The sequence below is a fragment of the Larus michahellis genome, chromosome 7, assembly GCF_964199755.1.
Source record: "Larus michahellis chromosome 7, bLarMic1.1, whole genome shotgun sequence".
Lineage (NCBI taxonomy): Eukaryota > Metazoa > Chordata > Aves > Charadriiformes > Laridae > Larus > Larus michahellis.
The window spans coordinates 57794784-57822454 of record NC_133902.1 but is presented as its reverse complement, the minus strand read 5'-3'; the positions used below and the strand labels follow the sequence as shown (position 1 = coordinate 57822454).

Sequence of the window (27671 nt, the reverse complement as noted above, 5' to 3'; positions counted from 1 at the left end):
GACACTTAACTTTCCTTTTAATTAGTAGGAATAAATGGTCAGACCAGCCTACCAGCGGTACCTGACCTAACAAACCAGCACCGTCGCCAAGGGTAGATGGAGACATTTGGCCTTCCCAGCAGAAGGCCATAGAAAAGCAGATCACGACATACGTATATTTGAGCGAGCCATCGACCAAATATAGCCAGCCACCACCAACAACCACGGACTGCCATCAAACGTGCGACACCCATCCCGATCTTGCCAACATCGAGTCCAGTTCTTGGACAACCCCTGGAAGTTCAGCCCGCCGGCGGCTCTTTGTACCACCGGCCTTTCATAAGTCAAATAACGGCCCCAACCCACCGCAGAGAGCCCCGACCGGGAGGGTGCAAACCCCAGGCTCCCCCCCAGCACCCCGATTCCACAGACGCCACTTTGGGGACGAGCCGGGGCTCAGCACCCACCTCAACTTTCCTCACAACACCGCGCCTTCAGCTCAGGCCGACATCACCCCCGGCCCCGGAGAAAGAGGCGGGGGGAGAGGCTTGAAGAACCAGCCCCCCCGCGTTGTGAGGAGCCGGGGGGCCGGAGCATCACCCCGCTGCTCCCCCCAGGCGACAACAAAGCTCGGGCCGGACGGTTCGGGGCGGGGGGGGGGACAGAAAGTGACAGGCGGCCGCCCGGCGCCCCCTCCCCGCCGCCCGCGGCCCAGCGCGGCCGAGCGCCGGCCCCCCCCCCCCGCCCCGCTCCCTTCCCGCTCCCTCCCTGAGGTAAACAAGCGGCCGCCCGCCCCGCCGCCGCCCCGCACTCACCTCAGCGGCCCCCCCGGCGCCCGGGCCGGCCCCGGAGCGGCGCAGGCGGAGACGCACACAAAGGGTAATAAAGGGGGAGGAGGGGAGCGCGGGGGGTGGGGGCTGCCCAACTGCCTGCCGCTCCCCCGCCGAGCTGTCGGGGCCGCCTCTCGCCTTCGCCGACCGCCGCAGCGGGGAAAAGGGAGGGGGGTGGGGGGGGGAAGGGGGGGAATAAACTCCTCCGGCGGGGCTGGGAGGGACGGGGACGGGGGGGGGGGGAAACTCGGGGCGCCTGGCACCGGCCCCCCGCCCCCGCCGAGCGGAACGAGCGGCCTGTCCCTTTAACGGTATAAATAACGGGCCCCCCCGCCGCCGCTGCCGCCCCCCCCCGCGCTCCTCCTCATCGTCAGCTGCTGCTGCTGCTCCGGCGGCTGGGGCTCCGGCGCTGCCGGGGAGGAAGAGGGGAGGCAGCCACTGCGCATGCGCCCCGGGGGAGCTCGGGAGGCCGCGGGGGGGGTGGGGGGGGAAGAGAGGGAGGGACGGGCTCTTCCCACCGGGCCCCGCGCGCACCCGGAAGGAGATGCGGCGGCGGGGCGGAAGGAAGTGGCGGGGAGGGGCGGAAGTGAGGGCGGGGAGGGGCGGAAGTGAGTGGGGGGGAGGAGGAGTGGGGGGGGAGCCCGCCGTCACGTGAGGGGGGAGGGCCGCGCGGGGGCTGCTGGGAGCGGGGCGGGGCGGGGCGGGACGGGACGGGACGGGAGCGCGCGCGGCGGCGTCAGCCGCCTCAGGTGAGGGAGCGGCGGGAATTGTGAGGGGGAGGATGCGAATAGGGGACGGGACAGGTCGCTCGTCGTCTCAGCCCGGTGGGGTTGCGATCCTCCCCTACCCGCCCCCCGTCTGCCTCTCACTCGAGCGCCGCGGCTCCTGGGGGGCCTCAGTTCGTGTGTGGGTAACGGCTGATGAGGTATGCGGAGGCCGCGGAGCCGCCGCCGGCTGGGCCTGAGGCGCGGGGGGTGAGGCGGGAGCGGCGCCATCCCCCCCTTTCACCACGGGAACGTGGCTCCGAGCGGGTATTTGGATTGGAACTAGCGGCTGCGACGGGTACCCGATGGCTGCGGTGCTTCCGTGTCAGTTTCTGAGCCCGGAGTGAAAAACGGGAGCGGGCGCGATCCTGTGCCCGTGGTCCCGCTGCTCCCAGTTTAATTAAACGAACGGCTTCGGTTCAGCTTGGTGTCCCCGTGCCGTGCGCTCCGGTGCCTCTGCTCCCGTGGTGGTTCCTTCATCTATCTGTGTTTTATCATCCGGTCTCGTCCTTTGCAGCCAGAGCTGCCGTGCCAGGGGATTGCACTATGCTGACCTTGCGATAGAAGGAATGAAGCTGGGAGAAGTAGAAAACAGCTATTTTAAAATAAGCGTAAATTGTTGCGGAGCAAGTCTTGGAGGCTTTCTGGTAGTACAAAGCAGGAGAATGGAGTTTTACTCGTGCTGCTTATCTGCAGTGGAACTGTGGTTACTGTTATAAGCTGCACCAGTATAAACATGGTGTTGTGCTTTAACCCCAGCAGGCAGATGGGAGCAGCAGCCGCTCGCTCGCTCCCCCTTGTTGGGATTGAGGAGAGAATCAGAAAAGTAAAAGTGAGAAAACTTGTGGGTTGAGATAAAGACAGTTTAATAAGTAAAGCAAAAGACAGTTTAATAAGTTTTGCGCACAAGCAAAGCAAAACAAGGAATTCATTCCCTGCTTCCTGTGGGCAGGCAGATGCTGAGCCATCTCCAGGAAAGCCAGGCTCCGTCATGTGCAACGGTGACTTGGGAAGACAAATAACATCACTCTGAATGTCCCCCTCTTACTTCTTTCCCCAGTTTCTATGCTGAGCACGATGCCATGTGGGATGGGACATCCCTTTGGCCAGTTGGGGTCAGCTGTCCCGGCTGTGTCCCCTTCCAGCTCCTTGTGTCCCCCCAGCCTGCTCGCTGCTGGGGTGGGTTGAGGAGCAGAAAAGCCCTTGACTGCCCAGCAACAGCTAAAACCACCAGTGTGCTATTGACAGTATTTCTCATCCCATATCCAAAACAAAGCACTACACCAGCTGCTAATAAAAAAGTTAACTCTTATCACAACTGAAACCATGACGTGTGGTTAGCCAGTTGTTCCTTAAAAAACTTAATTGTCATGATCTAACATGTTGCCATGTGCCTGTAGCTTGTTCCAGCTGCAGAAACATAAATACGTTGCTTCAAACTATCTCAAAGGCAGTTAAATTAACAAATTACACTTGGTGGTTGGTCAGAGGGGAAGGTGTGCAAATGTCACTTGTTAGTACAACTTACTTGAAGGGTATCTGCTTGGTTGTTCACAATAATGTACCTGAAGTGTAAACACGTGAGCTGTGCTGCTCCTGGTTCTGTGTGAGATCGGCTTGTGTGTGGCTGTGCTGTCTTGGTGGAACTTGGCATGTCATTCACGGACTTGGGAATGTCAGTGTTAAGAACTTGCTAGAAGAACTTGGAAGAGAACTTGAAGAAAAACTTTCGTATCAGTTGCATTAGGTACTGTTTGCATTGCGTTGAAAAGCATCCTAAACTCTTCAGAAGTTGTATGTAAACATGGATTTCATCTAATGAGAAATGTGTTATAAATCTTTACAAGTTTGTTTTTTTCTTTTTTACTGGCAAGGTGAACTACATCCTTAACAGCTAAGAAACAATGCTCATTACAACTTAAGTTCTTACAAGTGAGCCTTGGGTTTGCTGTACTAAATTTCATTTACTAACATCTAAATAGATGTTCTGACTAACGTGATTATTTGGAAAACAGAGTAATTTAGTATAACTTTTATATTCTCTTTCTTATTTAAAGATGAAAACTTCTGCAATGAGTAAACGTAAGTCAAAGGAGAGCAGCGAAGCAAATGGAGAATGCATTTCAAAGGTTAGTAACATCTTCAATAGCTGGCTTTGTATTTAAGTTATGTAACTTTTTCATCCTCTGCCACCCATGTCATTCTATAGTTTTTTACTAGACCAGTGGAGAAGGCATGTACAGATACTTGATGTAATTTCTAGGTCTGTAAATTGGTTTTGTACTTATGTTCTATTTGTCTTGCAGCTTCTCACCTGATGTTTACTTGCTTCAAGCATTATAGTAACGATCTACTGTTTGAAATCTTAATAAAAATGGTAAAGAATGGTCTTGCCCTTTTACAGCTGTTCGTGGCAACAGATTTGCATAAATCTATTTTTATCTAATCAGATTCTTTATCTTACAGTTGGTAGGGCAAATTAGAATCTAGGTGACTTCTTTTTAACAGCTTAGGTTAAGCAGGACAGCATCTGCCAAATCAGTTTTAAAGTTTATTTTTTTAAGCTTTGTTCTTCTGTTTTCTCAAAGTGTCTACTTAAAAACTGTGATGCAAATTGTAACGAATTACTTCTGGTTCAGTGATTTCTTACATTGTAATATCTTCCCTTCATTTACATGTAATGTCCCTTTATAGGAGGAAAACCTTTTCACTTATGAATGGACAATGCTGACTGTTCAGATAGATCGCTCATTGAAACAGAATTAATCTGAAAATTAAATCATTAAGACTTTAGCAGAAGAAAAAATACATGAAAAATCAGGTAGACAAGCACAGCTCATATTAAAAAGTAACTCCTTTCATAAATGGAAATTATTAGCAAAATAGATTTCTGTTGTTCTTCTATCCATTATTTAGACTTGCTGAATTTTCTCTTTTCTGCTACAAAAGAATCTATTAAATATCCTGCTTACTGCAACTTTATTCTTGCTTTCCGGACCCCTATATCATTGATGACAATTAAAATTTACATGTTACAGAGTATTTGTAACACCACAGAACCATACATATTTTACTATTACTTTATTGCAGTAGTTACATTCTTGGTACATTCTTGTGTTTGAAGCACCAAGCATTCTTTCTGTCTTGTGTTATATCCACAGGTGCAAAAAACTTTACGTGAAAGATTCTGTCACCATTATGCTACTGGAAAACTGTTTGGGACTGAACGTCAGTACAGGTGAGTGGGCAGACTCAAATACTAAGGAATTTCTACTTTAGCCACAGTAGAAAAATAATCAGGTGAAGTCAGAACTTTCTGCTGCCTGTTTTTCGAACTTATACAGGCTTAAATGACTTGTGGCACAATGCTTGTAAAAATCGTTTGCCTCGGATTTTAAGAGTTTTTAATTTCTTGTCCTTGTTTCAAATCTGTAATTCCTGAAACACTTTTTTTGAGCCTGGAAGATACTTTCAGTGCATATTCTAAGGCAATGTTTAATGACCTGACCAAGCAAAAAGTTAAATTCTCTTGTTGCGAATCTTTGTTTTTACTTCATATTTTCTCCTGTTTATTGGTAAGCTGGGTTAAAAGCAAATCTTAAACCTTGGATGCCAACATTACTCTTGAGGTGGAGATCCATATTTAAAACAAACCTATTCTTGGGGTCATCCAGATGCAGAGGTTAAAGTTAGGAAGAAAGGACCTATTGTGACAATACTACTATCCTAATACTAATCCTTTTACAGATGCAGGTCAAATTCTGAAAATAACAAACACATACCTAAAGAACTTGTTTTAAAGAATCAATTTTTCCGAGCATAACTGTATGCAAGCTGAATCGCCTGATGTGAGCATTAATTTCCTTTCCCTTACAGGAATGAAAATAACATTTCTGGTTTTAGAAAAGTGTAGTGTGATATCCTCACATAGACGTGTTTGTTGTTGTGAGAGAATGTATTTCTATAATGTTAGCATTCTACAAACCAAGCCTCCCCTCTTTATAGTGGAATTCCGAAAAACAGTTTTACAGATTGCTTTCTACTTAATATGGTGCTGTTGATCAATTATACTGGAGAGAAAACACGATGAACTTCCCCACTCACTCTTAGTTTTTCCTTCTCAAGATGTATCAGGGCTCTTGGCTATAGTTAGCTCTAAAGAGCTATAGTTTGCTCTAATGCAAAACCACATGCATTTGCTACAGCTGTTCCATGATGACTCTATCACTCCTTTAGAAGAGATTGCACGACGTAAATATTTTAAGTAAAAAAAAAAAAAAAAGCAAGCATATTAAATGTATGCATTTGTAGACACTTGGGAATTGGAAGTGTCAGTATTTTTTGTAAGTACTTTAAAAGGGGTACTAGGTGATTAGTCTATCTGGAGATAATTTATAGTTATTCTTTGTTCCTTCTTTTGGGTGGCAATAGAATATGAACTTGAAGTTCAGTATTGCTGTTAGCGTTCACAAGCTTTGGTTGCCTAAATTTAGGATATAATCAGCTTTATGAAGATTGTCAAAGTGAATGTATTCCAGTAGATCATTAATTTTTTTTTCCTGGTGTCAAGGTCTTCCTTCAATACGTTTGCTGGTCTTCCTTTTTCGTGAGCTATAGCGGTATCACAGAAAGCAATCTTTCTTTTTTTTTAAAGAAAGAAATAATTATTGAAGCCCGTCCTTTCATGGTGGAGAATTGTAGAACTTTATGAATTAGTGATACTTCCGACTTCTGCATGTTTTAATATTTTGAAATATTTTAAGAGATCTGATCACTCAGCCTTTTGTACTTTATTGTGTTACATTTTGCTTGCCCTGAATGTCGGCTCTGAGACCAAATCAAGTTTTGTCTTATGTCCTAAAGATTCTTTGAATTTTCCATAGTTTCAGTGAATGTTGTCTGGTTTGCCATTTTTAACCTGTTGCTGTTGTCAACACAGACATCTGCTGGAACTTCTGAAACGAACGACAGTTCATGGAGAAAGTAATTCTGCCCTCATTATTGGACCCCGAGGATCAGGAAAGACTGCGGTATAAACATGTATTAAGACTCTATACAAGGTCAAATGAAGCGTGAGAGATAATCTCACCAAAGTCCTGGGAACTTTTGGAGCTAAATTTTCATCTCTGACTGTTTTTAAAGAGAATTGCTAACTGTTTACATAGAATTTCAAAAGATTCTAGGACTTCTTGTGAGATAATTCTCTTGAGCAACAGTGTGGAGAAATTGGTTTCCCAACAGTATTCTGAAGTTTTTCAAATGCTGAGTTTCCTGGTGATTTTGTAAAGTAGAATAACGTCATGTGCAGCTGAAAAAAACATGTACCTGTCCATCCTTACAATAGCTTGCAGAAGTATGCATGGTTTTGGAATCCTTTGTGTGTCTTCACCAGGTATCATGACACACCACAGGTATGCATGTAAACATGTAAAATGGAAATAATTTTATCAGAACAAGTTGCATTTGCCGTTCAGTGATCTGACTACATTGGACATTCTGCCTTCTTTCAGCATTTCTCCTATTACAATTCTTTGGTGGTTCTTGCCACAGAGGAGTTAATCTTTGCAATTAAACCTATGTTTTGCTTACTCTTTAAAAGTTAACCTGCTATTACTATTGGGCCTCCGCTGTAAAAATGACTGAAAAAGTGTCCAAAAACCGTAAAAAGAGTAGACTAAGGGGTGGATTTCTACATAGCTGCTTATATGTAGAGAATGGTAAGGTATCTTAATCCTGTTTTAAGTGTGTCAGAGAATATTGTTACCTAAATTGCTAGGTGGTAGAATATTGTCTGGCAGTTTTAGTTTGTTCATGACAAGCACAGGTTTTGTATTTTAAAGGAACTCTTTTTAGTTGAGGCATGTGAAGGGATGACATCTAACTTAAGTGTTACATACTTTAATATTATGCAAACACTTAAGTCTTTTATGTTTACATGAGTATATAATGTGATAAATATGTTGGCTGTTACTGTAGAAGTAGTCAAGATTGAAAAATTACACAAATTACTTTGGAAGTCTTCCCAAGTGCTAAAGCAAGTGGCCTTCAAGCTTTTAAATACAGTTGAATAGGAATAAATTAATAGATTGTAAACATGTCCTTGATACAGCTGACACAAATCATTCTGCCTATTTGTTGATGGCTTTCGTGTTTTGCATTTCAAAAACAGTCAGTATTGTTACGTTCTTCTGTCACCAAAACTCAAACTATTTTTATTATTTAATTGAAGTTTAAATTTTCATCCAAACCTTTTACGTAAGGATAGCGAAGGTGAAAATTTGTGATCCTTCCCGCTGGGACATAAGTAAGCAAATCATGTATGAGAAATGAATTATTTTCTCATTCTACATCAAGTGAAAGATATTAGTTCTCAAAAAGAGGCAAGAAAATAAGTATATATGTATGTATACATACATGTAGAGCTGCAAATTCTCAGCTGAGGAAGCAAAAGCAAAGAGGTAGCAAGTGAATGAAAAGTTAATGTTTCATCTACTTATACGTACTTTAATACAAATTCCTTATTACTTTTACCAAGATGATGGACTATAAAATTGGGACCCCTAAGTTTTATAAGCAGTAGTCGATGTAATTATGTGTAATTTAATTGTCTCATGCTTCCTAACTTCAAGAGGAAAAGAATAAGCATAGTGTCTTTAAAGATTCAAAGGAAAGATTTTTGTTCTACAGCATCTAATGAAGCTGAATATTATACTAACTCGAGCCAAATTCTGTCATATCTCAAACTCTTAAACCTTTTTTTGATTAAGGCAAAAGCCCTAGATATTACCTCCAAAAATTAGTGACCGAAATACTGGAGATATTTTTATATTTCCTTCCCTAATCAGCAGAATGAACAAATGTAATCACTACAGTCAAGATAGCGAATGCGAAGTTGTCATTTTAGTCTTGAAAATACTCAAACCTGATGTTACCTAGTGAAACTGCATATACTGTTTCCTATCTGATAATATCCATTTGTACACTTTTCTTACTGTTAAAATCTTCTTGTAAAGAAATTATGTTGTTTTTTTTTTTCCTAGTTATTAAATCATGTCTTAAAAGAGCTCACCGAAATGAAAGAAGTTAGAGAGAACCTCTTGGAAGTTCATCTGAATGGCAAGTAATACAGCATTATTCAGATGTTATGTTATATTCAGTTGTTATATATTGTATGTACTGAACAAAAATTTTGGTTTCAGCAGTTGTTATCTAGCCTTGATTATGGACACATTTGTCTGTGAAGTCCAGAACGCCTTGTTTTGTATCGCTCTGTATAAAGAGAACTTGTTTGCTTCTAATGACTTTTCAAAATGTTAAAAATCAATTCAGTTGTGAATTAATTGTTTTAAGTAACTTACTACATATGGAAAATTGTTGTGTAGTATTAATTTTTGAAAAGGCTGGAAATGGAGAGAAGCTTCTGGATAAGTTTCTATTGGCTGTAGATGCGGCCTCTTGGAGTGAAGGAGAGCTGCCAGTTCTTCATGAAAAAAATAATTTTCTTTCAGGGCTTCTGCAGACTAATGATAAAGTGGCCCTGAAGGAGATCACCAGACAGTTGCACCTCGAAAATGTGGTTGGGGATAAAGTTTTTGTAAGTATCAACTTTATTATACTCTTCGCTTATCTCCCTCAAAAATTCTTGCCTGAAAAACTAGCTTTATAGGATGCAGCTTGTTGAGACTGAATGGACTTTGAGAGTTTATGAGCAAAATTGCGATGGGCTGGATCAGTCTTCTCAAAGCTTTCTCTTATAAGATATTTAATAATTGATGTCAGTAGTGAACTGTGGCAGCGTTTACCTGTGAAGACCCTGGTTTACAAACACTTCAAGCATGCCAGCAAATACGCGTGGTGCTGAAAAAAGTGCTGAACATTACATTTTGCTAGTTGAGCAATATTAATGTATCCTGATACTTTTCCAAAAAACATCAACTTTGACTTAGAGAAGGAGGAAGTATGGGTAGGGTCTCATAACGTTTACTTCAAGCCTCTAAATGAAACAAGCTTTAAGCATTCCGAAGAGACTTTGCTCAGAGGGGTAGAGTATTTTGGAAAGCAAGTATCTTTAGCACATTTGCCACATTTTCTACTTACAGGGAAATCCGTCCTGCCTTCCTAGAGCTCTTACTTCGCATAAAATTCCTTTTAAAATATTTGCATCTATTGACCTTTTCCCAAAGATAAGAAACTTATTTACATTTGTACTAAAGTCAGTAATAAAGAGAATAACTGAAGTGCTTCAGATTAAATTTCACTCATTTGGGTGTGAAATAACTTGGGCTAGTGATGTAAGTTACACTGTTTGTTGCCTGTTACTCAGTGAGTGTTCTTGAGAGGCCATCTCCTGGTACGACAGAAGATGCTTCTGAGCATCATCTCCTCCTTTGCTCTCAGATAGGGCCTTCGAGATTGGCAGAGTTTACGTAGTTGTGAGTCATGTGTAATATCGATCCAAGTGGCTAAAGCACAATTATGAGAGGGGTGAAAGGTGAAATATCAATAAATGAGGTTTATTTTCGTCAGTTGCGTTTGGAAAGCTGAAGAGATAGGTTCTTACTACTTCAGTAAGAGAAACCAGAGAACTAGGTTAGAGGCAGTCTGGAATACAAGATGAAGTGTAGATTGTAGTTTTTAGGCTTTATTATCTTTTGGAAATGCTTGCTTCTTAGGCTGTGCTTTGGTTTCTTACTTGTGCCAAATGATTTTAGATACAGAGAATGGAAAACCCTTTTTTGGTGGTGAGCTAAAATTTTCCCAAATACAGCTGCAGTAATAAAGGAAATAGCAAGTATTTAATTTTAGCATAGCCATTTGAATGAGTTGTCTTTTCAACAGAGAACTAAAACAACCTTTCAAGGTCCACAGTTCCACTACCAAAAATGCTGGAGGCAAAACTGGTCTTAAAATATGCTTAATTCCCCTATAATTTTCCCCATTAAGTTATTGTGGAGTACTACTGTAAATTCTTAGCCATCTAATCCCTTTGGTTGCACATGGGCAAGGAAACATACTGATTTGCAGGAATGTCCTTACTTTTGTCCATAGAAACTTTTCCTTTCTTAGCGTCTGCAACTCACATTCAGAGAGTAAGTTGGCTTTTCTGCCTTTTTGACAGGGCTTGTGGTCTTCAGTTACTGTTATTTCCCATCTCACAACTTGTGTGCTTCAGAGTGCGTAAATGTGTGTGTAACTGAAGCAGGATGGTCAGAGCAATTCATTGTTTTCTGTCGTGAATGGCTGATGCTTTCATCCATCTAATAAGGTTGCAAATTAAAAAAGCTGCGTACTGATCATTCTCGGCGGAACACGTTAGGTGGCAGTTTTTGCATGTGTGTAGATGGAAAATGAGTATGCAGTAGCTATTTAAGGAAAGATAAAGCTACTTGTAAATTTAGCTTGTTGAAGACATTCTTCCAATCACTAGTTTTTTGCCTGTCTGAGGCAATTAGTTTGGGGTTTTCAGACTGGAAAGAGTGGATCAATGTAGAGTTAACTATCAGTTTTCTTGTCCTGAAGAGATTATGGTTATACAGCATGAAGTAACATTGTAAATTTTCAATTATGCACTGGTTTCGAAAGTAGGGCTTCAGAAGGAAATGGACTTCATTACATGCCCGGTCTTGATGTAGTGACAAAATTCTGAGAATGGCATTGAAAATCTATTGTAAAACCTTTTTTTCTTCTCTGTATAGGGTAGTTTTGCTGAAAATCTCGCGTTCCTTCTTGAAGCTTTAAGGAAAGGTAAACAATGATAGCCCCTGTTCTGAAACTGTGCGTGTGTGTTTGTCGCTTGACCGAAAAGTTAGCACATAGGTGTTTCTTCATCTGCTTGTACAAGTGGTATGAAGAAATCTAGCCCAAGACTGTATCATGGTTACAAAACAATGTAAAAAATAGTAATACTAACCAAACATATACTAACATAGCTGATACCAGCTATGAAGGACAGATTCTTTTACCCAGATTGAAGCTATTAAAAACAGTGGGTTTTTAAAAAAGAATTGCATGCAAGTCTGCCATCCCCTGCAACCAGAAATGACGGGTGGCAGAATACTACAAAACCTTACTGATTTTTCAGTGTGTCTTTGTTTTTACCATTGTAGCAGTACACATGTGAAAGGAGGGCTTAGTGAAAAGAAAATACATAAATTGTTAAAACTGGAAAAAGTGAAAGCTGTAGAGATGGAAGTCTGCTGCTGATGTTACCATACTAACTTTTACAATTGCTTTCTCAGGAGATCGAACTAGCAGTTGCCCAGTCTTGTTTATACTGGATGAATTTGACTTGTTTGTTCATCACAAGAATCAGACGCTCCTCTATAACCTCTTTGATATATCCCAGTCAGCACAAACTCCAGTAACAGTTATTGGACTTACATGTAGACAGGTAAGAAATTGCGCCTTTTCATTCAAAGTTTTTAGCTGTTTTAAAGAGACTTTTGTCTTAGTTGGAATGTTTTTTCCTCTCCTTGAACCTTACTTAATTTACTAGGAGACTTTTCTCAACTATCCATTTTTCTGACTTTTGAATTGGGAATGGGGGTAGGGGGAATAAAAAAAAATAAAATAATTTGTGCTGAGAGCAAACTTAGATGACCAAAAAACTGCAAAGCCTTCAATTTTACTGCTAGAGGAGCAGGTTTACATTTCTAAGGAGGCACAAGGCTGTTGTCCTGTATTATAGCAGCAGAGCCGCATTTATCCATGGGGCTGTTCTGTATCATACTGTTGTTCACTCTTTAGGGAGGCTCCTGGGCCTTTCAGTTTCTTGGTCAGCAGCTGGTAAGAACAGACTTGTGTTAACCTACAGGGTTTAAATCACTGTTCTGAGGACAAGGAATTTTTTTTTAAGCAAACGCTTCAGTAGGGCACGTTTGCTATAAAATTAGCATGCTCAAAATGGATTTTGGTTCCATGTTAAAATTGCTTTTACAATTTTTTTTACAATGACATTCTAGGGAACTGTGGACGGATTACGTGTATACTCTGAAATAATTACTTTCTAACACTATGGAAGCTGAAACTTTGTAAAAATTCCACTGTTTTCCTCAATAAACTGTATTGGTGATGGAGGTAGCTGGGTTATGACAAGAAGAATAATTAAAATCTTTAATTGAAGCCTGAATCTGGGTTGATTTGTTTTTGGTGATATTTAGCTGGGCAAATTTTTGGAAGGTAATAGAATAGTTAATAGTTGATTTAGTAAATTACAGTATTTTCTTTGCTTCATTACTGTCCTGACTCTGGTATCCTCATCACCCATTATTTAGAACCCTGTATTGCTCTACTTTTGAATGTAATTAAGGTAGAGGCTTCAGAGGCTGCGTCATGGTTCTGGTGATAGCCATTGCTTCTTATTTTTAAAAAAATCACTGGTCCCTGTTGCATGTGCCTTCTAAATTGAAAGGGGTCTTTATGTTTTGCACTGTTTGTTCTCTATTTACTGTTTTCACTCTCTTTTTGGTGAGGAATGTCAGTATTCTTCAAGCCTTTTTTTAGTGCAAGTAAAACCACCAAAACCAACACACAACAAACCCTTAAAAAAGTGACCCACCCCAACTTCCTAGAAACTGGGAGTGTGATCATTCTGTCCCAGTATAAGGTAGGGGAATAGTACTGTGTTTCTCTAAAAGGATGAATCCCTCAGCTTGTTTCTGATGCCAGTCTGTTGCAACGAGTTCTGGGAAAAGTGTGTGTTTCTCTATTATCTTCAACCAACAACTTGGTGGCACACCTGCTTAGCGCTGTGTGACAATCTTAGAAGATGAATATTGGCTCGTAAGGGTTTTTTTTTTAAGCTGGATTCTTTCAGTTTGACAAAAGGCACGTGAAATGACAGCTGCCAACCTACGTATCTACTAAACAGACATCTTGTTTCAGCCTATCACAGCTCTAGACATCTTGAATGCAGACTTAAGTAACTGAAATATTTACATAATCTATGGAGAAATTTTGCTGGGTATCCTAGCAACTAATTATCCTGTATGATGTAGCGCATCACGTGATTTGGGTAAATGGCTAGTTGTTAGGCATTTCAAGGCACATCAATTATAATAATTAGCAAAGGTCTTGTTAGAACATTTTAAGCCTGAGAATTTAGTAATTGGGTTTTTTAACGTGATTTACTTTGTTTTCTCTTGTAGTTTTTACTGTAGCAAAGAATGCACTAATTGCATCTGCTTTTTTAAATTATTGTTTTACTTTTCTTTTTTTTCCAAGGATATCCTGGAGCTCTTGGAGAAGAGAGTAAAATCAAGGTTCTCTCACAGACAGATATATTTGATGAATTCCTTTGATTTTAAACAATACATTAGGATATTCAAGGAACAGCTTTCTCTTCCCAATGAATTTCCTGATGAGTCTTTTGCACAAAAATGGAATAATAACGTTCAGGTATTTGAAAATCTTTAGACTTGGCTTTAGTAAAACTTCTAAAGTAAGACCAGTTCCTAAGTGTAAAGCCTTTATCTGAGGTTAGAATTTCCTTTCACTATTTGAGTTTCAGATGGAATAAATCAAATTGTGATATAGAGAATCTTTGCTTATTGAAGTCTGGAGATAAAACTAGAAGTGTCACAAAAAAGACCAGAAAGTTAAAGTTAGACGTGAAGAACTGTATTGTCCAGCGTAAGCTGAGCTCTTTCTGAAAGTTAGCTAACTGGTATTTCTTCACGTGAGTATGAAATTATTTGCTGAGATGATTAAAATACCACTTAAAATTTTTTTTTAGCATCTCTCAGAGGATAAAACTGTGAAAGACATCCTGCAGAACCTTTTTCACTACACCAAAGATCTGCGCTCGCTTCATTTGCTGTTGGTATGTATTTGGATATGTATATAAGATCTTCTTGATTTACAATAGTCTGTAAACATTTGTGTTTTTCAAGCCAGTGATCTGAGCTTTGCTTGAAACATCTGTTCATTCAGCGTGCTTTTGACAGTACTGGTTTCTTGCATGCTTTATCAGTCCGTGCTTTACTAATGAATTTGAGTAGTTCTGTAGTGGTTATCTTGTGAGCGTATACTGCTTAATTAAAATGTTGGTGGGGTTTTAGTATTTAAATAGCGTTTGCCAAGTGTTCCCATTTATAAAGCAAAACTGTAGGTGAAATACTTTCAAAATATGCTTTGCTTTCTGAGATTCTTTATGAACCATGCGATTAGGCACCACTTTGTTTTCCAGAGCTGGTTTCATATATGGAGCAATTCAGGTAGCCCAGATGCTGCCCTGAATTCGTCCCATTACTGTGACGTTAGTCCAGGAAATGTGATCTTAATCTTTTAAATCTTGGGGTGCTGGAAGCTTGCGGCTACTAATCCCTGGAAATACTGAGATGGAAGTTAATTGGCATCAAGGGCCTGAGGACGCTTTCAGAATTGTACTTGGTAGCTTGAGCCTTTCCTGGTTATCTTAGGGGAGAGGAGGAAGGCCTCCTCGCTGTGGGGCGAAAAGTTAGACTGCTGCCTCCCTGTTGAGAGAAGACTTATTCTGTAAGTAGGAGGAAATGCTGATGGTCAACTTCCTCCTATAATGACATACGAGCCAAAGCTTAACGTGTGGTCAGGATCTCTTGGAGGGTCTCTTTCTTCTTGTGGTTTTGTTTTGGTTTTTTCTGTATCTGCCTCCCTCCCTCCTGTTTTTTAACACAGTTAATATGAATGCAGTAACGTTCATTACAGAAGATAAGTAACACTTAACCTTCCACTCTGTGGTGGGCTGTTCTTGGACTCTTTAGTGCTGACAGCTTTTCCCAACACTGAGTTTATAGCCACCCTGAAAACTAGATCACAGACGTCCTGCTCCAGTTCTGAAACCCATGATCAGAGTCCTCTTTTTGGTAGTCCTCTATTGACTTGAGTTCGTTACAAGATTGCAAATTATCTCTAGTTTAGGGGCACCCCGTGCTGTCTCTGTGGCTTGAATGAATGGCAGAAAAAGAGCTGCTGGCCATCTGAATAGCTCCAAGGTCTGCCAGAGCTGTGGCAGAAATTCCTAATTGTTTTCTTCAGCATGTTCTGAATTTTTCCTTTAGAAAGGGGCTTTTTCACTCTGTGAAGTCATCTTGCTCAGAAAAGTACATAATACAGATTCTAGCACTTCTGTAATTCTTTTCTATTAGCTTGAAGTGTGGATTAATTGCCCCGCAGGATGAATTTTTCCTTAATTTTGAAAATCTGTAGGAGTCTGCCATTTGAGCTGGTGCAAGCAGCTTTGTGATGGGCGGGGGGGTGGTGGTGGTGGTGAGAATGGCGCTACTCTTGCTAAATTACACTTGTCCCCAAGTGATGGTCCCCATCACTTTGCATTGTCAGATGAACACATGGGTTTTCAGCGGAAACGTAGTATCCGTTCCGTGTTGCAGTACCTGCAATGGTATTGCACAAAACCTTGAAAAGCTTGGAAGAACTGAACAAGTTAAGTTTTTCAGCAAAGTAAAAGAAGTCATTTTTTACGTAAGTAGAACTAGGTAGCTCATAACCAAGCTGGTAAAATCTAGTTTTGCTGTTGGTAAATGCTGTTTCCCCATGGTTTCTCTTGTGCGGGTGACTTTGTGCAATCAGCTGCTTGTCTGCCTCTGGACCCGGTGAAGCAGAGGATGCCCAGCGCTCCCGGCTCTGTTCACTGGAGCGACCCATTACTCACAAATCTCACTGCCCTGAAGCAGAGGGGGCAGCGACTTACAGGAGATACCGCTGCGTTTCCTCTGCTTCTTTCCATTTTGCATGTCTGCTAGTGACTTGGGGCTGTTGTTTCTTCATCCCTCCCCGTCTTCCCTGCCCAAATTCCCTTTAGCTTCTGTAGTATAAAACCTCACCCTGTACCTTTGGAAGCCTGACCTGATCATGCAGCTTTTTGAGGCTGCTCAGCTGACATCTGTAAGACGAGTGGAAAAGGCTGGTGGTAGATAGGAAAGACCTCAATTAGACAAAATAAATAGCTTTTCATCACACAGACCTGCAGAAGTTGGAGGTAGTCACTAAAAGTCATTTTTTCTGTTGATAAATATTAAATTGCAAAGTATCTACAAGGCAGATACTTAAAACCCTGAAGAGCAAGTGAAGGTCGCTGCTCCGTTTTATACTGCTGCATAAAGGCTTGTGGATAATCAATAGCTTTGAAAGAGCAGTGTCAGAGGAGGTCAGTTAACTCCGTATTTATTAACTTACGCTTGTTCAAAACTCACTTTCTGTGACAGGTAGTGGAAGATCGTTAAAGATTTAAACTGCAGCTAGGCGAGACTTTAGCCAGTGTTCTGGAGGGGTAACTCGTATTCTGTAAACCAAGAGGCGCCTTCAGATGCTTTCTGAGCACTTTCAGTGACATGAGCGCGCTGTAGCGCTGGGTACCAAGGCGTGTTTGAAACAGTTGTAAGCCATTCTCACAGCAATCATTGAAGTATGCTAATCCATTGAAATTAATACAAACAAGTTAATGGGTGTTTATCTCCTCTAGTGGGGAGGCTTTAAAGTTTCCAGCCTGGGAAACCTTCCTGGCAAAATGTAGTGGTAGCTACCAGCTATTTACAAGGTTTTCAGTATGAGCCTACTCTGTGTGTAGGGTTTATTCATTAATGTTTCCAGAAGGTGACTCCAGGGGAAATGTGTTCTTCTGCATTCCATCTCCAAGTAGAAAGTATGTCTGGTAATTAGTAATTAAATGAAAAATGTCTTCTGCTTTATTTTTAGATGCTTGCTGTAAGTAACGTTACTGTGCGTCACCCACTTATCACTGCATCAGACCTTCAAGAAGCAAGCAAGCAAATCAGAATGGACTCAAAAGCAAATATTGTACATGGTAAAGCTCAGCTTTTTCCCCAAAAACCTTTCTTAGGAGTACAGAATGTGTCAAGTCCCTCCCTGAAATCCTGCTGATGTAAGGCACGCGGTGTAGCGCCGTGTCCCCCCGTGGCGTGAGCTGCAGAGGGAATCCATCCGCCCGTGGAGGTGGGATGTGCTGAGCACTGTGCTGAAGTTTTCTGATAAGCATTTTGGAACCTCTGCAGTGAGAAGAAATAAACATCTGGTGATGGTGTGAAGCCCAGATACAGTTGCAGGAGGAATTGCTTCCCTGATCAGGAAGAGTTAACTTAGCCCACTGCTGCTTCATGGCTTCCAGATTTCCCTGGTTTGGTTTGGTTGGGCCCGTCCCCGTGGAGCTGGTTGCCTCTGTCACTCCTTTAGCTTTGAATAGCCAATAACCTCTTCAGACTCTCCTTTCGTGGCATGCTGTACAGTAGCACCAAGATTGTCTTGATGCTCCTAAAAATTCTTTCTCATGCCATACAATCTGCAATGAGGGTTTTTCTTTAATACTTAAATTTCCTGGGTTTTGATGGAAGTAGCCCATTTCTTAACATTCTTGCTTCAAATATCTGGAAAACAAATGTTCTCTCATCTAGCCTCTCCAATTCTGGATTATTTTTTGTTTTTACATTATGAAGATACGTAACACAAACGGGTAAGGCCTACAGCATATAAAAATACAGGAATAAAAATAGTATGTGAACTGCTTGCGTTTCTGATATGCTTAAGAAGAAATATTTAGATCTTTTGTCTTTCCTTCTAGGTTTGTCTGTCCTGGAAATCTGCCTAATTATAGCTATGAAACACTTAAATGATGTCTATGAAGGAGAACCGTTTAACTTCCAGATGGTTTACAACGGTGAGAGAAATACCTGAACTTCACAAACACTAAATCACTTTCCCCTAACTAACTTTATTTTTCCCGTCTATTACCAATACAGAATTCCAGAAGTTCATACAAAGGAAGGCGCATTGTATGTACAACTTCGAAAAGCCGGTTGTCATGAAGGTAAGCCTGAAATGTCATTTTTCTTATTGCAAAGTATTCAGATGTTGGTTTTTTTTTTTAATAGCGCACGGTTTGAGTAGTAGATCAGAGTCTGGGCACCCGCCCCCTGCCTTCCCTGGGGCGGGAGCTCAAGGCCGGGCCGCGCTGGTCAGCAGTTCCACCCTGAAGAGTTCAGTACCAGGGGAAGGACTCTCTTTCCAGGGAGCTTAACTGATGGAGGACTGGGGTTCGGCAAGGGAGATTTGCGGCCCCGTGCAGGTCTCTCCAGCTTGCTCGTTCACTTCTGCTGTTTAGAAGGGATGTCTCCAACATTTAAATGAATCTTACCACATCAAAAATCTGTTTTTCTTAATCCCAGTAGGTCTGACTGGTTTATGGCATCAATTTGTAGCTTAATAGGGCTGGTTTTGCCTCAATCAGCTACAGGCTGAAGTGTAAGTTGAAAAACAGTATTTTGGTTACGAACCTGGTCCCCGTTGGCCGCCTGGGCTATTGGCCTGTCTCTCAATTAACGTAATCGTGCCAGGCTCTGGCTGTAGGGCGTAATCCTGCTGTGTTGCAGCTGGCAAACAGGGGTCGGGCAGGTGCTGCGGTTTCAGCTCATGAACTGCACCCAAGGCCCAGCACATTCCGGAATGATGTTCTCTTCCATTTCCTAATTTTTTTTTTCTTTTATTTTTAGGCATTTGAACACTTACTACAACTGGAATTAGTAAAACCAATAGAAAGACCATCTGTTCGCGTGCAGAGAGAGTACCTCCTAATGAAACTGGTTCTGGACAATAACCAAATCATGGACGCTTTGCAAGCGTATCCAAACTGCCCCACAGACGTCAAGCAGTGGGCAGCGTCCTCGCTCAGTTGGTTGTAAAATTTTGGAACTTGCCCTATCACTTTCTACATCCAGACTTTTGGGGTTTACTGGAAGCTCTGAAGATGTGATGTTTGCGTAGAGCAGGATGTTCAGATTAATAAATTTTTGGAAGAAGGTTGCTTTGCTGATCCTATTTTTGGATTTTGTTTTTTAAGAAGTGTAAGCCCGGCCAGACAGCAGGGTGGGCGTCTCCCTGCAGCGGGCAGCTCTGAAACTCTGCCCTGACCCTCCCAGCGCCGCAGTCATGAACTGCAGGGTGAGAAATGGGTTTTGCAGCTGGTTTAGTGAAAGCTACGGAAGGTAGAGACTACTACTTCTTGGCAGCACGTCTATATTCCAGGGAAGCGTTGCCGGCGGTTAGTGCTGCACCGTTCAGGAAGTGCTGGCTCCGGCCTGGTAGCTGGACTAGGGACATCTCAGAAGGATGAGGCAGCAGGGCCGAGGGCTGTCTCTCTCCTGAGTAAAGAGTAAGTGACTCACGTTTACCTTAAGGCCTATACACTATAATCCAGGCTTCAGCCTGCCAAAAAGGGGAGGAAATTTATGGCTCTGGTTTCACGCAAAGCCCTTCTTTCCTGTCAAAGGGCTATTTTATTTATTTTGCTCTGTTTGCTGCTTCATAAAGAGAATCGTTGGCACAACCGCACATTTTGAAGAGAGGTGCACTGAAAAGCAGCAGAACAAGTACCAGGCCTGTGATAATCTTGTGCTGTAGCTCCTGCAAGCCATGGCTCAACCTCCCTTAGAAGGGCCCACGATTGCAAACTGGCACTAAAAAAGGTTGTTCTCTGCCCCGGTGCTGCAATTTGAAGAGAGACAGATGCAAGTCGGAGTAGTCACATTTTTTTATTTTAACTTTCTGGGGGAATAGGGGAGAAAGAGTATACATTTGTATTTGTACAATATTTAACAATCACTTTATTGAGGGCTGGGGAGGGGGGGGAAGGGGGGTTGGTTTGTTTTCAGTACTTGCAGAAAAACAGCAAGTACCTTTTGACAGTAGTACAACAACCTGTGCCCAAAACACTGACAAATACAAAGAGTAAAGTTAAAATAATTGCTTACCAAAATCTTGAGAGGTAACGAATAGTATATGGACTGAAACGGCATTAAAAAAATAAAAAAAAAAAAAGAAGTACTGCTGGTTGAGTATCTGAGGTAAATGATGTTCCATCAAGGATGCTACTTGAATCGTTTTGCCCGTGAACGTCTATTGCAGCTTTCTGCATTTTGTACCAAGTGTTCCTAATAAAAGTAAATGTATTAAAAAAGGTTTAAAAAAGAGAAGCTGGAAAAAGAGCAACCGGTGACCCTATTTCTTCTGTCAAATGCTAATATGAACAGGAAATGTCTTATTACTGTCTGGTTACATTTTAGTTAGCGCACCGAAAGTTGGTACTTGGACACTACACCCGCTTTTTCAGTCAGAGGGAAGGTAGAAGCGGTGATTTCAGTCCTCGCGGGGCAGTCTCAGGATCCCGCCCCCAGTGACAGCACCACTCCAACAACTCCAGCAGCTCAGAGGCACGGACTCCACTCCAAAACGCTACGGGACAAAGGATGCGGTACAGGTACGTCTCCCTCCCCGACACAACGGAAAGAGTAAAAACCTGGGGAGGCCGAGAAGCTGAGCTGCCTCAGCCTTTGAGCAGGCTCAAGCTGAAGTTAAGAGCAAGGGACCAGCTGTCCCTCAGAGCCACAGGAGCTCGCACCCACCTGCCACCCCTGCGGGACACGAAGGGACCGCGGTCACTGCCTGCGGTGAATAATGCCAAAGGGTTTCTACCAGCATCGCTCCTAGAACCCTGCCCTCGGTGACACATGCAGCGCTGCGGCTCAGGCATCTCCTCAACCTCCACACTTAATGCTCCACAAGTAAAACAAAAATCCACCTCGGAATGCCCTGCGAGAACAGCTGTGCCACAACAGCTCCGGGGGGGTTATTTCTACCAATTAAAAAGCATTGATGCTATCACCATCCTTCTCACAGCTACGCTAAACCACGCTGTTAAGAGCCAGGCAGCTGGGAGCAGGACAGTATTTAAAGCATGGGGGGCATCCAAGGGCAGGTTCAGAACACGCAGACGAGTTTCCCTGGTGCCCCGTGCCCTTTGTGGCATCGAAGTGTCTGAGCCACACTGGAGTCCGCCCCAGCTTTGCTGGGAGAACCCACGGGAGCGGAGGTTTTAAGGGGTAACACCCAAGTGATGCACATTTTATACATGACCAATTTTTGCACGAACACCACAATATGAAACCACCTGTGTTTACCCCGTTTTTGCTAACAAAGGGGTTACAGCTCACGGGGAGCACGGAGCTCTTCAGGGAAGTACCAATGGATTGGGATTTGTTCATGTCCTGCTGTGCACTAACTCAGGGCCCTGGATTAAAAATGGAGGCAAACCAAAAGTGTCAATAAAAGAAGCGGCCAAAAAATTAGATTTCTTTCTTTTTCTAGCCAAGCCGCCCACCACCGAGCTGCGCCTACAGCCCCAGCCACCCTTCAGAGCAGGTTCCTCGGGCACCAAGGTGAGCAACAGCAAGACACCAGCCACAACCACACTGGCACTGCCAGAGCCTTACTCCCTCCCTGCCGAGAGCCTCTGGGTTATCCCACACGTCTCTTATTGTTCCCAGAAAGTTCACACGTAAAACCGAGGGTCTCTCCTGGCTGTACAGGTCAGTTATCAAGGTAACACTGACAGCGAGCTCCTCCTCGCAACATTAAAAGCTTCTTTCCAAAGACGTTGAACACATGGGTGTAAAACCAAAGAAAAAAAGAAAACCGCGAGAACACGCAGCGTACTACCAGCGAGTGGCGGTTCTGGACTCCCGAGCTTTATAAAAATGTATTTTCCTTGGAAATTTGTGTAAAGGATCAAATAAACGCAGTGAAATAGTACTTGGGAGAAGCACTTTGGCACCTACCTCCCAGTCACTCTGTAAGCGGAAGAGAAGGCATGGCGCTCCCTAAACTCGAGAGAATGTTGGAGTTGTGAAAGCAATTTCACTGCTTTTCCTCATTTCCTGCGCGTCTGTGCTACGGCCACTGTATTCGTTACCTCTAACCAGTCATTGCATATTCTGAGTTGTCAGCGTTAACTAAATCATCCCTGAAATTTGTAAGCATTTATAATCTGAAATCTGTGGCAAGAATTTTCCGTGTGATTCTGGGATAACCCCACGTCTCTCAGACGTTAATTAGGACTCGGATGAGATGGCACCGACGCTGTCAGCAGAGGGAAGCTGCAAGTCTCGAAGCAGAGAGGAAGGAATGGGGGAAACTGAGCTTCCTGAGCTGATCCTGAAACAGTGATACAGAAGCCACTGCTTAGTGAAACAGAACGCGCTAGGCAGACCTTGTCACAAACATAAATAGGAAAAAGACTTTTGTTTTTTTTTTTTTTTTTAAAAAAAAAGAACAAGAATTCAGAGCTTTCCAGTGTCATAGCTCACAGAAAATTTTAAAAAAAAAAAAAAGTCATGCTTAAGTTTTCAAATATTCCTCAGACACAGCAAACCTAAATAGTATTCAGTTAAATAAATGTATGAGAGATTCTGGGAAATGGAGGTAAGAGAAAAGCTTTAAACTAAAAGAGGAAGGAAAATTTTGTTTCAATAAACAGCACTTTCTTTTTTTCTTTTATACACAACAAGCTAGTACAAGAAAAGGCTAAAAACACTGCTTTAGGAATGGCCATTTACTGTTGGCATGAAGCATAGCTTACCCTTTTTAAATAACACAGTGAATTTGAAATACATCATTTACAAAACATGGATCAATTTATTATTCAAATTTCGTTAGTGTTGTCAATCTCATAATTTAGCAGAGGTGGAACTGAGGTATACCTTGTTGAGGGAGGTTAAGTAATACTTGGAAGCCTCTTTGCTATATCCCACTTGATTACTTTTGTTTATGTACACGGAACAGCAGCACACTAAACATTCACAAGCTGTGTCATATTGGCATTACAATAGTCATTTTTATAAACAACAGCAAATGCAATAAAAACAAGTTACCCTTTTTTTTTTTTAAATCTGAAATGAAATGTTTGATTTAAAAAAAATAACAGTAGTTCATTTAAGGAATTAGTCTCTTCTGACAGGTATTAAGAAATCTGATGTCAGTTTTTAAAACGCCTGATTAGCCGGTGCGGGTCCGCATTCTTCATTTAAGTTCCTTAACAGCACGGTATCGTTTCTCGGTCACACGTCCTTCGGGTGTAAGCAGGGAATGCCAAAAGTCTCATGGATCCATGTTGGGGAGCAGGAATGGGGGGGAAAAAAGGGAAACCACCTCGTGATGATGTTCCGGAGAGACTTACCGCTCTTGTCACCCAGAAAACAGTAACGACGTGAGCATCCGTCAGCTTTAGCAGCTCCAGCGAAGAGTCCTGGCGGTCAGGTACGTGACCAGTGCAACTATCATAGACTGGATTCTTTGGGAGGAAAGTCAACGTTTGTCACCATTGTGACCACAGTCACGATGTCCTCTGTCGTTATAATGTTAGTTAATTTTTGCATCTGAATAATCCGTTCTTCTACGCAACCCGCTGACAGCCTGGCTTCCGCATCGTGATCCCAGCATTCCTCTATGGTTTCACAAAGCATCGCCATTCCCTGCGAGAAACAGCCCAGTGAAAATCACCGTACGCAGAGGTACAGCAAGTCCTATGAAGGTGGCATCACCAAGCAATTCTAACTCCTAACAAGCTGCATTTTAAGGTACATCTATCAAAATTTTAACCCTTCTGTCAAAGAGGAAGCCGTGGCAGATTTGTTGTGGCACTTAGCGTGCAATGCTCGGCTTTACATCTTACTTATTTTGCACTATTTAAACAATATAGACAGCAGCGAGCAAATCCTTTTCACCACACGAAGTTACAGTCTGCTGGCAAAGCTCTCACCGCAGAAGAAGTTCAGTTCTTCAGTCGCCACGTGAAACTCCAATGAAAATCAAATGGCAGAAAAGGGGATTTCTGTCTGACAGCAGTTAACTGCTCGCCCAAGTAACACCGAGCTAATACAGCAAGACGCTGATTGCAAGGAGCAGATGGTAACAGGCACTCATTTTTCTTGCAGACAGACAGCGTCATCTATTGTTCCTAACAACCCGTTTTTTTAAAAACCAAAAAGAAAACGACAAAAAGCAAAATAAAACCAGTGCTAGGAATGAGCAGCGGCGTTACTGCAAGTCTCCAGCCATAAACTAGAGCAGGAAAACAATTCCTCCTGAACTGATCCCAGAAATTTCTCAGACAACGCTTCTTACCCATGTTACTACGGTCAGTTTGTAGCATTTCTGTAGGAAATCAAGACTAATATTTCTTACATATATTTTTAACATGTGCATTCAGAATTAACTCTCAAGAATATCTTCTTTCACTGAAAAAGATCACTCACTTCCACATCACTCCCGATGAGAGAGAACATTTTAAGACTAAGAACATGTTAGTTTACAGGCCATTTGATTCTTGCCAGAATTATCGAATTCTTCCAAAAAGACAGTATCACGAACACAACACGGGATTAACAGAATTTGAAACCCAAATCGCGGCAGAACGTTGAAGCACGTGGGTGTGTAATTACTTACAGAATGTTTTTGCCAACACTCTCTTAGAACAGGTCTCTTCTTTTTGTGAACTACAACTTCCTGCATGTCTTCCAGGGAGGGATGCTGGCCGATTTCTTCTTCAAATGGCAGCATGTACTCATCTACTGGGCCTACGGATTAAAAAAAAAAAGAAAGTTAAACCACCAATTTTGCTTTAAAAAAAGAGAAGAAAAAAAAAATAAGAACAATCTCTTAGCAATGTAGTCCATAATCAGAATCTTAGGGAGCAGTTTGCTCTCTGTCGCCATTGAAAGCTCATCCCACGACAGGTTAGCAGCAAGCGGCAATTAGGATTTTAATGAAGCAGCAGAAGCATTTTCAGCAGGTAGAAGCCTTTGCTCTGCTGCGTGTGGCAGCCGAGCACAACTCCCGGCCTGGCTCCTTTGTCACCAAAACCTTCCACACACAAGGGCCGAGGGAGGCTCTCACATCCGCCAGCTTCTCCGCTGCCTCCTCCACCTCCGCAGAGCTTTGGTGAGACAAATCCTCCCCCGCTCCCCAGCCTGCTGGCGCTCTGGGCGTCTGGTCACCAGTGCCCCAGCGCCACTTGGGAACGCTGGCAATGCCACGTGCACTGCAAAAAGCCAGCTCGTGATAGCAACCGCCGCATCCCTCTGCGAACGCTTCCCCCTCCAGTCCACACAGCCCAGGATGGCAGTACCTGTGTCGAAGGCTAAGTGTAACAGCTGTCCTTAACGGAATCCGAGGGACAAACTTTGTATCCTCAACTATAGATTACAGAGCTACAGATCATCTAATTATATGTTACTGTAACACATATTTTGTGCTCTCAGATCAAAGGGCTGAAATAGGAGGCAGGGGAAGCCAAAAGAGCTGAAGGGTACGGGACAGAGGAGGCCAAGGAGGATTCGCGAAACACAGCAGGTGCCTTCTGGAAAAAATAAACCCAACCCCAACAGATTTGCAGAGAGAAAAACAGCAGCCGTGACTGCAGAGCTACACAAAGCTGTGACTGAGGAAGGTGCTTTCCTTCACCGATGTCTCCTTTACAGCCTGGAATAACCACCACACCTGCCAGAGAGACCTACCGCACGCTCCCAGTAAGATTTAGGTATGTTTTACAGTACACCGAGGCACGAAAAAATCGATACAGAACGTGGGGCTGCCTCAGAGACCTGTGCGAGGTCGTGTCGATCCTGTTAGTAAACAGCTTCACATTTTTAAAAGGGTAAAATCTCCCCGGTGGCTTCTGCTCCGCGAGGAATGACTGAAGCAGAAAAACACCACTTGGAGCAGAACCGCTCTGCGCAGCCACGCGTGGTCGGCTGAAATCTCCCACGTCTCGGCTTTTTCCATGGGTGTCCGTCCGCTGCAGCTTTAGGACAAACGGCATCACTAGCCCCACTGAAACCCTCAGATTTACTCCGCTGAATTCAGCTGCCCTAAAGACTGCACTAAAAATGCAACTTTCTCCCGAACGTTTTTAAGCCTTGTCTTTTGTCTTTTTCTTCATTAATCCTGACTTGCTCTGGACACCCAAAAGAGATCTCTATTTACAGAATTTAAAGAATAGTATGCATACTGGAAAGAGGGTATCCGATATCTTTTCTTGATAGTTTAAAAATTGGATCCAATGGTTTCTTTGAGAAAAACAACCGTGGTGGACCCATAGCCACCACAGTATCAGCTGCAGATGCCTCTGACGTTACTGTATTTTCCATCTCTAAGCTATTAACTATTAATTAGAAATTCTGACATCTATATGAGCTGAACTAATGTTACATTAGGGACCGCGAGAGACAGAGGGCAGGGAGGCACTGAACTTGGATGGCAGATTCACTCTGGTGCCTGTGGCTAAACCAGAACCAGGGACTTTCCTACATCTCCGATACCAGAGAGAGCTGACCCCGACACACTGACAGCGGTTCACCATGACCCAGGACGGGCCAAGGTGGTCTCCTGCAGATGCTCAAGAGCAGCTAGAAGATTATTAACTGCTTCCATGCTCTTTGTAATAATATGTTGACCTATGAAAGTTCTTCAGGTCTTTTGGCCTTGTATCCCCTTAGCACACTGGGAAGAGATCTCTGACACTGGGAAGGGTTCACACACGTCTCCCACAGGCAGCACTAAACGGCAGGTCGGATCCTGATGCCGAGGTGCGCAGCAGGAGACATCCCTTTCTCAGCAGGTGCTGGTGGGATATCTTTGTGACCAAGGTTAGTCAAATCTGAGCTTTTGTTTATGAAAGGAAGCAATACTTCAGGCTAAATTCATTGGCAACGAGACCGTCAGGCTGAATTTGGAATAAATCAATCGTATGAGGTTAGGAGTTCCATAGTAATTCTCTCTTTTCTTTACCATGATGAGATAAGAAATGCAAGAGGTAGCCATGCATCAGAAAATTTTTGCCTGGGATGCCAGATATTGAAGAGACTAAATTATCAAGTGACTACACGATGTTACTGCTTCATGTGTTTCCCTACAAGACTACCAACCTTACTAAACTATTACAGACATAGAATCTACCTTCTAATTTTTTTTTTTCCTTTAAATACACCTCTCACAAGTTACATCAAGTATTTCCAGAGACCAAAAATGCTGCTTACCATCTGAGGCGGTACAGCGCGATGCCAATTCCCAGAGGACTAACCCCATGGCGTACATATCTATTCTCAGAAACGCATCCCTTTGGAAGTTTATAGCACCTTCTAGTACCTCGGGAGCCATATACCTGCGTGTACCGACCTGGGAAGACAGGAAAGGAGAACAGATTTGTACACTAAATCAACACGACCACAATTCCCACTCCAGCTGGTGCCGATTACAGCAA

At 42.9% G+C, this 27671-nt stretch overlaps 3 protein-coding genes across 15 annotated transcripts in view; 1 reads left to right on the top strand and 2 right to left on the bottom strand.

Annotated features, from left to right (window-relative positions):
- The window catches only part of MBD5 (methyl-CpG binding domain protein 5), a 148361-nt gene extending 147019 nt beyond the window's left edge, over window positions 1–1342 (bottom strand). For all 9 annotated transcript variants that reach the window (XM_074594178.1, XM_074594180.1, XM_074594183.1 and 6 more), the window contains exon 1: window positions 795–1342. The gene's annotated coding sequence lies outside the window, so the exon portion shown is untranslated. The remainder of the gene's footprint in view (window positions 1–794) is intronic.
- ORC4 (origin recognition complex subunit 4) lies at window positions 723–20371 on the top strand. Of its 4 annotated transcripts, none has more exons than XM_074594193.1 (14): window positions 723–858; window positions 3631–3702; window positions 4735–4811; window positions 6513–6603; window positions 8614–8689; window positions 9082–9167; window positions 11269–11317; window positions 11812–11963; window positions 13796–13969; window positions 14307–14393; window positions 17264–17372; window positions 18144–18239; window positions 18322–18389; window positions 19072–20052. In XM_074594193.1, exons 2-14 carry the CDS (start codon window positions 3631–3633, stop codon window positions 19258–19260), a joined length of 1326 nt encoding a protein of 441 aa, XP_074450294.1. In that variant the 5' UTR covers window positions 723–858; the 3' UTR covers window positions 19261–20052. The 4 variants fall into 4 exon arrangements, with proteins under 4 accessions (XP_074450294.1, XP_074450293.1, XP_074450292.1 ...); XM_074594192.1 differs by lacking the exon at window positions 723–858 and adding an exon at window positions 1487–1558 and having other exon boundaries at window positions 19072–20371; XM_074594191.1 differs by lacking the exon at window positions 723–858 and adding an exon at window positions 1558–1734.
- Window positions 20091–27671, bottom strand: part of ACVR2A (activin A receptor type 2A) — a 70537-nt gene continuing 62956 nt past the window's right edge. For both annotated transcript variants that reach the window (XM_074594190.1, XM_074594189.1), the window contains 3 exons: window positions 27448–27586; window positions 24857–24987; window positions 20091–23883 (listed from right to left, as the gene is read on the bottom strand). In XM_074594190.1, coding sequence (XP_074450291.1) covers window positions 23689–23883; window positions 24857–24987; window positions 27448–27586 — 465 coding nt within the window. In that variant the 3' untranslated portion in view covers window positions 20091–23688. The remainder of the gene's footprint in view (window positions 23884–24856; window positions 24988–27447; window positions 27587–27671) is intronic.